The following is an 11,619-nucleotide window of genomic DNA, read 5'->3' as shown; positions in this document are numbered from 1 at the left end:
TAATCAAGTTCTCGACCAATTATATTGCGTGGCTTGACAGCTAATTGTCTTTATTTGTATTTTTTCCTCTTATGGTTGGAATGGAGTATACTTTTGAACGTACTATGGAATTTTTAGTGGGTATTCCGGGATGCCGGTGAGTTCCCCGTTTCTTTTTTGTACTCCCTGAAATAACGTCTTACACGTTTCCAGTTGGGGAAATGGGACTCGCCGGTGCCCAGTACGTCTAGTGCGCATTAGTACACTGGAATTCCCACTATAAAGCCAGCGGTAATTTCTTCGTCTCTATGAGGGCGTCACGGGATCGCTTTCGTATGCTACTTTGACGGCCCACATACTCGCCGGTTCATGCGACGAACTACGTATAAATTGATTTTACCAGCGAATAAATAAAAGAGTATACACTTAAATATAAATGAAAGTTTTAAAATATCCCAATAAAAAGATTGACAGGTGATTTTCATATCGGAAAAGTAAAAAATTAAGCTTATTTAATTTATAATATTGTTGCAATAAATATTTATTAATTTGTTCAATTTTTGATGCAAAAAGCGCACAATTTATAACCATTTACAATTGTAATGTGTATATAAGCAGTCATAAATAAGACATTTAAATAATATTAGCATTTATTTTATCACGCTTATTAATGTTTACTTTTACGCAATGCGCAACTACGTCCGTCTTCTCCGTTGGACAGGGATATTGTTCGTATATCATATGGATAATTTTTCTCCTCTTCAGCCGAAATAATAATTATATTTTTGCGAAAAGTATACGATTATATACTAAGGAAAAATCGACGTAACTTTATTGTGCCTTCTCCAAGACAAAACAATTAAAAAAATAAATTGACTTTGACATTTAACTAAATTTTATCTGTTACGGCAGGTTTTTTTATGAAGTATGAAGTTATGAACTAGAAATTGTTTTGCACAAATAAATAGGAAACTAATTTTAAAATTAAATTTACTTGTACTCCTAATACAACTTACAGGCAAGAAAAATCTCGCCTTTGTCATTATGTAAATATCGTTAAATTGTGAACTAAATAATAATGGTAAGTTTATTTTTTGTAATAAACAAAAATTATTATTCAAATACAATGATAAAAAAATAGCTAATATTATGACATTATTACAACTTTTCTTTACCTTAATTTTTATTTACTGTTGTATTTTTTTCTGCTAACTTTCTAGGGTGATTTTGATATAAACGAGGCTTTGGCCTCGTTGGAGATGCTGATGTCGGAGTTCTTTGCACCAACTACAAATAATTTCAGAAAAAGAGAAATTGAAAATATGTTGGAAAACTTTTCCAATGCTAGAGACTCATGGAAACATTGTTTGTTATTTCTTCAAAAATCTCAAAATCAGTATGTTTTGATGTTTATATTGACAACATTGGAGGTAAGTTATTAATTTTAGTGATAATTTAATGGTATCGGCTAGTATTTTAAAACAACTTATTATTGCAGAAAATAATAAATCGACAATGGATAAGATTGTCAGATGATGAAAAAACAGAAGTCCGACTAACTTTAATGAATGAGCTTATGAACAAACATGATGTGATGTACTTTATTAGAAATAAATTAGCTGCTCTGCTAGTGTCCATAGCCCGCTACGACTGGCCACACTTGTATCCTGATTTCTTCACAAACATTGTTGAGGTAAATTGTTGAGTATGATTGTTATATAGATTATTAAAAAAAAAAATCCCAATACTAATTTTATTATCATAAATATTTATGTGTAAACTAAATGCTAATGTCTAAGTAATCTCTACTATATCTATAGACATTCTAAATAGAAATAATATGTATATCATTTTATGTGAAATTTTATAATCAATACTGAATTATTTTCTATTTAGTTATTAAAATGTGAGGGTCGTCAATGCATAGTTGGCTTGGTGTTAGCTCAAGCAGCGAGTGAAGAGTTGGGTGCAGCTCGGGATACTGGAGTGTTACTGCCCTCAGCACGAAAGAGTCAACTAGAACGACTTATGCTTAAAGGCATGCCTCAAATGCTTGCAGCACTAAGTGGTAAATGTTCATTCACACTTCAACTAGAATATATTATTAAAATATTGGTATTCTAAGCAATAAAACATACACTATTACAGCTATATTGGAAAAAAATGCTCAAAAAGAAGGTCAATCGAATCCCCCACCATCGCCCACCAGTGGCTTACCACAAACTTCGGCACTACCTGATTTATTAGCAAATGCTCATGATGTACATTCAACCGAAAAGTAAGTGTTTTAAAAGCATTGTTGATGTGACAAATAATGAGATTTAAATAACCAACTGTATCTTTAATGAAGTTAATGCAATTACTTTTCCAGAGCACTGAATATGGAAATAGTTGTTAAATGTCTGACTACACTTCAGCATTTATTTTCATGGTTGCCACTGTCTTCCCACGTACCTCCTTCTCTCGTTACTACGGTGTTCTATTGGGGCAGTATTGCTACACAATCACAGGTCATAAAAGTGTTAGCTTAAATTATTGTACTCTGATTATAGAAGACATGTGACTATGTAACACATTACTACAGTAGTATTAAAGACCTCTGCCGGCAACTAAACAGAACATGGTGAAATAGAAATACAATTGTGCAGTCCACTAGGCAAAAACATGATACTTTCTAAAGTAATTTGTATGTATGTAATTATACTTCCTTACATTTAAGAGAGATTCCATTATAATTATTTTTTATAAAATCTAATTAATTTTATAAATACATCTATAATAACACATAAGCATAAATGTTGTTTTTTGGCAAGTCTTTAATACTATTATATTTCTGTGCGTTATGTGAAGTGGAACATTGTGTTCAGAGCACGGAGGCGGCGCTGGCGGGGCTAGGCGGCGTGTGCGAGCTACTGTACCGGCGGTACGCGCCGCCGTCGTCGGCAGCCACGGCGCTGCGCCTGCAGCATTGCGCGCTGCGCCTGCTGCGACACCTGCACCACGCGCACCACATGATGCGCGCGCACCCCGAGTATGAACCCAGTGCGCTTATTATAAAACTACAATACAAGAATTCCGAATACATAATTTATTTTATATTAATGTTGTACCAAATTCGAGTAATGGGCGGCTAATATTCTTCTTTGCAGTTATCTGAACAAGTTAGCTGAGTTCCTAAAGTTATTTGTGTCCCTGCATTTTAAGAGGCTCGAGGCCGAGCCTGAGTTTGATGCTATAGAATTTTTATCATATTTATTCCAGTACACATTCCAGGTACATAATTCAATGAATATTATTTATATGTAATGTTGCTCAAAAATTAATAATGAATAATTTATATTTCAGGTCCCGACATGTGCAACATTTGTAAGCTGCTTAGATATATGGATACAATTTATAGATGTATTAAAACCTGAAGACACTCCAAAGTAAGTAAAATTATATTTAAAATCAACAAAGTCGCGACCTCTTTTATAAATGTATTTTTTAATTATTGTTATAGATATTGGGAGGCACTTCAAGCTTTAGTGATTAGCATATTAAATAAAATACAATTCCAGCACAATAAAGCACAGCTACAGCATCTCGACAATGATGTGTGCGACGATGATGTAAGTTAAAAAAAATATTGTTTTTGAGAGATAAAATTGAACTTCATTTTATTCATATTATAATTTATTTGGATTAAAAAAATAGATTTTATTTTATTTCATATATTAATTATAAATAGGTCTATCCGTCTTTTTTGACATTGGACATGAATAAAAATAGTGATATTGTATTTTGTCATAGGGCGAAACCGAATGGCAGACATTCCTTAAACATTGTATAGAATGCATCGCTCGAGTAGCAGACTTGGCGCCTCTAGAAGTATTCACAGCTGTGGTATGTAGATGTGGTAGTTTTAAATTCAATTTTCTCTGATTATAAATCGTAGAATTTCCAGTAAATAAATGATTTGAATGGAGATAAAGCTTTTATTTGCCTCCGCAAGTGTGGGAAGGCATTATAAATTTATCAAGTAAAGTTCTAAAGTGCGCGCCCGCGTCGCAGATGGAGCGGTGGCAGTGCCTGGCGGACGTGCATGCGCGGGCGGCGGGGCGCGGCGGCGCGGGCGGGGAGGCCGAGCGACTGCTGGCCGCGCTGCTCGACCTCGCCACGCTAACGCGTCTTCTGGGCCGTCTCGCGCCCGCGCTGCTCGCCGGTGAGTCGGCGCCACTGGACTACGATTCGTGTTACTTCATTACGCAGGAGTCATACTTAAAAGCGTCGAGTTTTATATGGTTGTAATTCGTTCGTCTGTTGCGAATCAGAACCTGAGAGCGGCGCAACGGGCGGTGGAGCGGGCGGAGCGACGCGTGCGCAGACGGCGGGCGCGGCGCTGGTGGAGCGCTGTGCGAGCGCGCTGGCGGGCGCAGCACTGACGCGGCCGCACCGCGCACACCCCTCGCCGGCGCTCGCGCGTGCGCACGTTATACTGTTTGTACTCACTTTTAATTGTACTTCTGCTAATATTCCAATCTTTATTCTAATCCGACATAAGACAAAAAAACATTTAGTCTGTCCCTAGTTCTAGGAACATTTATATCAATGTGCTCTGTATAAAATTTTGAAAGTTACCTATCTCGCTCTGAAGCCTATTCACATACGAAAATATGGGGCCGTGATGGACGACGTCGTTTTTTATCGCTTTCTTATTCTTACTATATCAAAAGTGTTACAGCAAATCGAAATTAAATCGTAAACATGCTCCGTGTGTAAGTACATATAAAGGTGATGGTCGGCCCCGCAGGCACGCGGAGATGTTCGCGTGCATGGGCGCGTGGTGCTGCTACGCGGGCGAGGTGCGCGCGGCGCCGCCCACCATGCAGGGGCTGCTGGCCAGCGCGCTGCCCTTCCTCGTGCCGCACGACGCGCCAGTAACCGCTGCTTTATCGATATAACTTGGCTTCAATATTTATTTATTTGTGTCTTTATCGTTACCGTGACTTTATTTATTTATTAAGCTATGCTTCAATATATCCAAATGCTCGGTAATATCCTTACACGTTCGCGAAGCCCTATCTGCTATGAGTACAAAGCAGAGGTAACACCCATGAAACGTGTAACACAGGTGCGTGATCTGGGGATCCACCTCACTCCAGAGCTCACGTTTCGCGAGCATATTATAAATATATGCAAGAAAGCGTACAGAAACCTAGGCTTTGTACTTAGGCAGTCGCAGGGCTTTACGAATATAACAACGGTAAGGGTATTAATTTACGACGCACTAGTTAGGAGTCACTTGGAGTATGGTTTTCTCATATGGGCTCCTCATGAAGCCAAGTAGTCTCTCATGCTGGAGCGCCTACAGAACAAGTTCACGCGCCACTTGTACTGGAGGCTGTATGGGGTATATCCTTTGTACCCGCTTATTTACCCAACATTGTTCGTGCTGGGTATGGTCGGGTACAATCAGTTAAAGTGCAGCGAGAGTTTGCACTTATAGTGTATTTAATTAAATTACTCCGTGGCAAGGAGCACAATCCTGGAGTATTACGGTGCTTGAGTTTTTATGTTCCGGACCGCAACGTGTGGAGACGGCGGCGGCCGCCGCTGCGGTCAGTGCCAACGGCCAGGACCAACCTACTGGCCAAAACGCCTCTCACGCGAGCGATTCGTACTATTTTTTCGAGTCAGTTCAGTGAACTCGCAAGAATTATTTTATTTATATTATGTTATAAGCTCGAATAGGCTAATTATTTTTTTAATGTCTTTTTTATTTTTGTCTTGTTTTATTGTTATATTTTTAATTTTAATTTAGTTTAAATATGTATCTCAGGTCTTTTATTTTTGTAATTATATTCTAATTAGATAAATGCCTCACTAACGCATTAGGTTATAAGTACCTGTAATGTTAGTGATAAGGTTGATGAATAAATAATTAAATAAATAAATTACTTTACTCAGGAGCCCCCTCTACTGTGTCACGCGGCGGCTCATCTCCTGCTCAGTCTGTCGAAAAACGTCAAGTTCGCAAACGATCCGATGGTTATGTTGAGCGATTTATATAATCACGCGCAACGATCTTTGCATTACTTGGAGCCGAAGGTAGTTAATATATTTATAGTATTTTTGTCGCGGTTATATGTAATAGTATAAGATATAAACGTAAGTATTAAAATAGATTTAAAAGCGATATATGTTGCGTACTAGAGGCATAATTCCAGATATTCGGGGTTGTAGCCAATCTATATTTCGTTGGTTTTGACTTAAAGTTCAAGGTCAAATCGACATTTAGAGAATCAAAGGTAATCGTGTTTTTAACAGGTTTAATGAGTTAATCGCATTCTATCTTGTGCCACAGACCGCCGGCGTAGTCCGCGAGGCGCTGGTGTCGCTGGCGCTGGCGCGCGGCTCGACCGGCAGCGCGACCGGCGGTGCGGTGGGCGGCCAGGAGGCGGCGCGCGCGCTGCTTGCTTCCTGGTCGGCTGCGCTGCCGGTAGCCGGGCCCGCCGCCGCGCTACCGCCGCTGACTGCGCTACTCCACGCATTTGCTGCAGCGCCGACTGCCGCTAAAAAAGTAAAGCTACCACATTCCGTCTCCGCTTTATTCATTACACATTACAATATTTTTTGTTTTTATTTAGTTAAGTTTAATGCTAATTTTTAAAGTTTTGTTCAGAGTGGGCATGTTTTTTCAGTTAGTGTCAGAAAATAAGATGGTTCTATCTAATTTCTAATATTATTTTATATTAAAAATCTCCAGTCATGAAGTGTTCAGTATTCTAATGACACGTTTACACATTTTATAAATTTAATTCCATCTATAGAGCTCTCATTTTCCCAAAGTATAATTATGATTGTAATTATTTTTGTGATTTCCTTTACATTATTCTTTGCAAAACGTTGAGTTCGTGCAACGTCAATACGAATAAAATATTACCTTATTAACCGATCATGCTAATGCAACACTCAGATAATAGCGGAGGGCGTGTCATCGGCGGCGGAGAGCGCGTTGCGGATGCTGTGCGAGCCGGCCTACGCGACCGCAGAGACTGACATCACGGATTTCTTCCTCGCGCTCTTCACGGCGCTGTTACCGCAGCTCGGGGCTTTCGCGTACACCGCTATCGACGTCTTTCTCGAGGTAGCGCAGAGGTGAGGCGCCAATTCCAATTAATAGCTACGAAAAACGATAGCTCACAAAACGATAAGGCAAACGTAATTGTACTATTTGCTTTGCTAGGGACTCCGGTGACGGCTCGGGCAGCCTGGAGCGCCTGGTGGAGTGTGTGCGACTGGGCGTGGAGGCCGGCGGCGGTGGAGTGCGCGTGCGTGCGGTGCTGCAGCTGCTGCACACGCACGTGCTGCCGCGCGCAGACCCCGCACCCGCGCTCGCCCGCGCCGCGCACCGCCTGCTCGCCAGGTACGAGCGCCGCTGTCGACCGCGAGCCGAGAGCAGCAAGCCCTCATTCGAGCGTCTAACTCGTGATGTCCCACAGCGTGCTCATCCATCGCTGGCGTTACTTCTTCCCGCACTCGTGCGAGGGGGAGGAGGGCGCGCGGCGCACGAGCGAGCTGCGCGGCGCGCTGGCGGCGGTGGGGCGCGCGCTGCTCGCGCACGACATCGAGCTGCTACGCGGAGCGCTCGCCACCATCGACACGCTCAACGCCAAGTGGAAGCTCTATCACAAGGTGTCTGACCGATCGAACTTTTCATGTAGATCTGATCCTGTTCGTATGTGTTTCATTTATTTTATAATAATTACTAATTTTGTCGGTTTACCTTTCTGCGGTCTGTGGCAGGCGATATTCCGAAGCGAGTTCATGTGCGAGTTCCTGTCAGTGCTGTTGTCGGGGCTGGCGGAGGGCGGCGCTCGAGCCCTGCTGCGCGACGAGGCGCTGGGAGCCGTGCACGCGATGGCGGCAGTGGACTTCGCCGTCTTCCGTCATGGTTTCCTGCCGCACTTCCTGCAGTCGCTGCCCGGCCTCGACCCGCAGCGCCTCGGGGAGTTCCCGCCAGATACGGTATTGTTACATTTCCATAGATCCTTGATACTAAATTAGTATAAAATGTCAATTTAAGACACACCAAAATTTTAAGAGGACTAATAACCGGTTATCACTCGATCACTTATAACTACTTATAACTAAACCGGTTGAAAATTTTTGACGCGACACCCAAAGCTGTACCTCAAGATTTTATATGAAACATTGTTTGTTTTCAGGATCTACCCACGTTTACTCAAAACATCTTGCGATTGATGAATGATGTTAACTGCTATCGAGCATATCAATCACTTACATGTAATGAAATGGGTCTCTAGTGAACTTCAATGGGTCTCAGTGAACTATTGGTGCTGTGATACAGACCAGCTAGGGATTAGGCCACTGGTACTTTAGAAATCAATTTTATACAAAAAAAAAAACTAAATACCATCTCATAATTACACCCTCGTAATTAATTTGATTCATTTTTATAAAAAAAGTAGTTACAACTACTTTTTGTGTACATTACGTTAGGTGCATTTACAGCTTTATTTAACTGAGTTTAAACATTATGCAGTTAGATTTTGTTTTTAAATCTGATAAAAGACGAATTTATAGTTCAGACAATGTTGTGTTATTTTTAGTTTACTAGTCATAGAAGACGAATAATAAATACTACTTGGTTTTAGTAGTATATTTTAATTTTGAATGTTTTCCCATATTTTTTTAAATAAAATGTAGTTTCTCATAGGTTATTGATGATGCGCTCAATCATCTAATAGAATGCCCATTTTAACTTAGACAAATAACATAATAAAGTATATATGTTTTCAGAAATCTGCCTCAAGTGGTAATGATATATTATTTAAAATAAAATTGCATTGTAATAATTTTAAATAAACCAATTAATGAAGATCCATTGGTATATATCCTCATCACAATAACAACAAAAACAAAAGTAATAAATATTTTTTTCAGATTTATTTAAATGGTCATTCTGATAGTATGGTTTTTTATGTTATGACGTATACTTTTATTTTTATCGAAACACTCAATACGAATATTTAAAGTTGACGAAAATAAAAATACAGGTAAAAAATTGTATATGTAGTTTGGGTAATTACGATGATAGTGTTTTTCTAGAAGGTTGAAAAAAGCGTGAAGGTTTTTGATACTATTTTTAAAATAACTCAATCGTACCCGTGTTAAATCGGGCTAGTCGCTAGTTTGATATTTTTTAGATATTTCAAACGTTAGAGAATACGGGACCAAGTTTATTTAATAACCTTTACCCTATTTTGGAGTTTCTATAAGTCCCACATAAATGACTAAGGTGAATTGAATGAATTTGTTATTATATTGAAGCCTGTAATATAATATTTTATGTATGTTTTATATATTCATATTATGAAGAGTGCAGTAACTGTGTTTATTATTATTTGTAAGTTTTATGAGTTCACTATTTACTGTACAAAAGTTGAAAGTAAATGGTTGAAGCAATAAAGATAAGGTTCCTTCAAAAATGTTTTATTGTATTATAAAATTTAAGATGTATGTTTTATTAGTACTCTATTGACTATATCCTTATGGCTTGCATACAGATTTATGTCACTTGTAATGTCTACCCATTGTACACCAACAGCATCATCACCAGCTTGCAGGTTTAGTGAACTCACTATAGAACCACTTTCATCATGGAAATTATAAGCCACTGTTTCCATCCAGGCATTGTCAGTATTTCTTGGATCATCAACATAGCCACTATATATTTCAATGCCACTACTAAAGAAATTATCCAATTTTTCTTTCATAACTTGTTTTTCACCTATAATATTAATAATTTATTATTCAACAAAAGTAAAACTTTTATACAAATATAGAAACTATTTCAACATACATTCAGATGCTTCTAATGAATTCAAAGCTTCTTCTTGAAATTCTCTAATGGCAGTGGCTCCCACTTTTTCACCAGGGTCTACCATTCCTCCAGGTAATGCCCATTCCCCAGTATCTCTTCGCTTAATTGCTATAAATTGAAGAATAGGTCTGAAAAGTTTCACATGCATGTTAAATCTTAAAAGGGTAAGGTTAAACTTAAAAAGTGATGTAAAATATATAAAATGACATAATGGCTAAGTTTATAAATATCAAATTATAAACTAGTATCGAAGAGACAGTACCAGGAACAGAGTATAGCAGATGTAATTCAAACTTGTCTTAACTAAAGAAGAGATGACAGACAGTAGGCATTACTAAGACTGGATATCTCTGACAGATACACACAGAAGTTACTGTGTAAAATGAAATATGTAAAATTAAAGGACTTATTGATTGATTAATTTGATGGCCTGGTGCTTATGGTCCAAAAGAACTCTTTTGAGTAAAATATAAAGCACAATCTGCTATTTGAAAAATAATTATTTTTTAAAAAATATTTTGTTTTAGTTATAAGACAGTATAAGCTTAACTTCACTAATACCAATAATATTATGCAAAAGCCATATTTGTTATATAGAACAATCAACATCTGTATATTGTTTCTGTTCTGATTACCAAGAGTTAAAGCTACAGAATTGCTAGATTTTGCTATTCATACTCAAAGCGTAAAGTATATTCAAAATTGAATATTAAATTTTTTATATCATGTTTTGAAGATTATCTTTTAAATTACAAAGTGGGTACTTTTTATCTATATCTTTTGCAGTGTTTTTCCATCGTGTAACAACAGGATCTGCTGCATGGTTAGGACCCCAACGTCCTAATACACCTCTTCCACAAATACCAGTACGACCAACTGGATTTAGTGGATAGCCATTCACTATATTATATAAACCCATGTAACTTTCTCTGTTTACTTTTCCATCTAATGTATTCCACTTTGGGCTGAAATTTGCTCTACCTTAAAATATAAGACAACTATATGAAAATGGGAAAAGAGCATGAAATAAAAGACAATATTTTTATTCAATAAAAAAAAGTATACCAATTTCTGGATCCGCCCATGGTTGACCCTGTATTGATGGAGATGTATAAGTAGGTGGTTTGTACTCTATAAATTCTGTATTCCAAGCAACTTTATCATCAGGAACTGGAAATCTTTGTACAGTTGAACGAGGATATAGGGGAGACCGGCATTTTAAATGAAGAGGCATAGCGAGAACGTTTTTTAGCATGAGTATTTTTTTTAATATAACAATTAAAAAATTATTTTTTGTGAATAATTTAAAAAACAAACAACTAGCAATAATTTACAGTTAATACTGTAGATAATACTTAATCGTGATGACTTCTTTCTGTTGGTATGTTATTGTAAATATGCCACTGTGACAAGTGTTATTATTCACGATTGCAATTTGACATTTAAATATCATGATAATATTATGGGTGCGTTACACTAAGCGCTCCAATATGGTCATGCTGTAAACATATCGTTTTTACTCATAACGACCTATCAGAACAGCTGGGTCGAAGAGGACATTGAAAAAATGGGCACTGTTTTAAAAAAAAAATGAGTCGATATTTTTAAACGATCACCATTTTGTAAAATTGCATTTCGGTCTTCATCAAAACTAGATAAAGTCGTTTCTGAAGCATTAGTGCGCTATATTAATTTATATTCAACTATTTTGATTATATTTTTGAAACGAAAATTATATAAATACTACTAAA

The 11,619-nt window shown here is 37.8% G+C and overlaps 2 protein-coding genes across 3 annotated transcripts; one reads left to right on the top strand and one right to left on the bottom strand.

Annotated features, from left to right (window-relative positions):
- Window positions 1–892: 892 nt before the first annotated feature.
- Window positions 893–9,473, top strand: Ebo (ellipsoid body open). Of its 2 annotated transcripts, XM_026643781.2 has the most exons (21): window positions 893–1,060; window positions 1,200–1,409; window positions 1,478–1,672; window positions 1,876–2,047; window positions 2,128–2,257; window positions 2,351–2,489; window positions 2,847–3,010; window positions 3,129–3,252; window positions 3,325–3,407; window positions 3,482–3,590; window positions 3,772–3,864; window positions 4,033–4,183; window positions 4,293–4,458; window positions 4,772–4,898; window positions 5,929–6,069; window positions 6,326–6,541; window positions 6,938–7,119; window positions 7,208–7,387; window positions 7,464–7,656; window positions 7,768–7,989; window positions 8,190–9,473. In XM_026643781.2, the coding sequence occupies exons 1-21, from the start codon at window positions 1,058–1,060 to the stop codon at window positions 8,286–8,288; spliced, it is 3,099 nt and encodes a 1,032-aa protein (XP_026499566.1). In that variant the 5' UTR covers window positions 893–1,057; the 3' UTR covers window positions 8,289–9,473. The 2 variants fall into 2 exon arrangements, with proteins under 2 accessions (XP_026499566.1, XP_064072685.1); XM_064216615.1 differs by having other exon boundaries at window positions 7,208–7,656.
- Window positions 9,462–11,247, bottom strand: LOC113403295 (ADP-ribose pyrophosphatase, mitochondrial). The gene is made up of 4 exons (XM_026643795.2): window positions 10,934–11,247; window positions 10,633–10,849; window positions 9,848–9,996; window positions 9,462–9,775 (listed from the first exon to the last, which is right to left on the bottom strand). The coding sequence occupies exons 1-4, from the start codon at window positions 11,121–11,123 to the stop codon at window positions 9,495–9,497; spliced, it is 837 nt and encodes a 278-aa protein (XP_026499580.1). The 5' UTR covers window positions 11,124–11,247; the 3' UTR covers window positions 9,462–9,494.
- Between the last annotated feature and the right edge of the window lie 372 nt (window positions 11,248–11,619).

This window comes from Vanessa tameamea, chromosome 13 (assembly GCF_037043105.1).
Source record: "Vanessa tameamea isolate UH-Manoa-2023 chromosome 13, ilVanTame1 primary haplotype, whole genome shotgun sequence".
Lineage (NCBI taxonomy): Eukaryota > Metazoa > Arthropoda > Insecta > Lepidoptera > Nymphalidae > Vanessa > Vanessa tameamea.
This window is presented reverse-complemented; position numbering and strand designations above follow the sequence as displayed.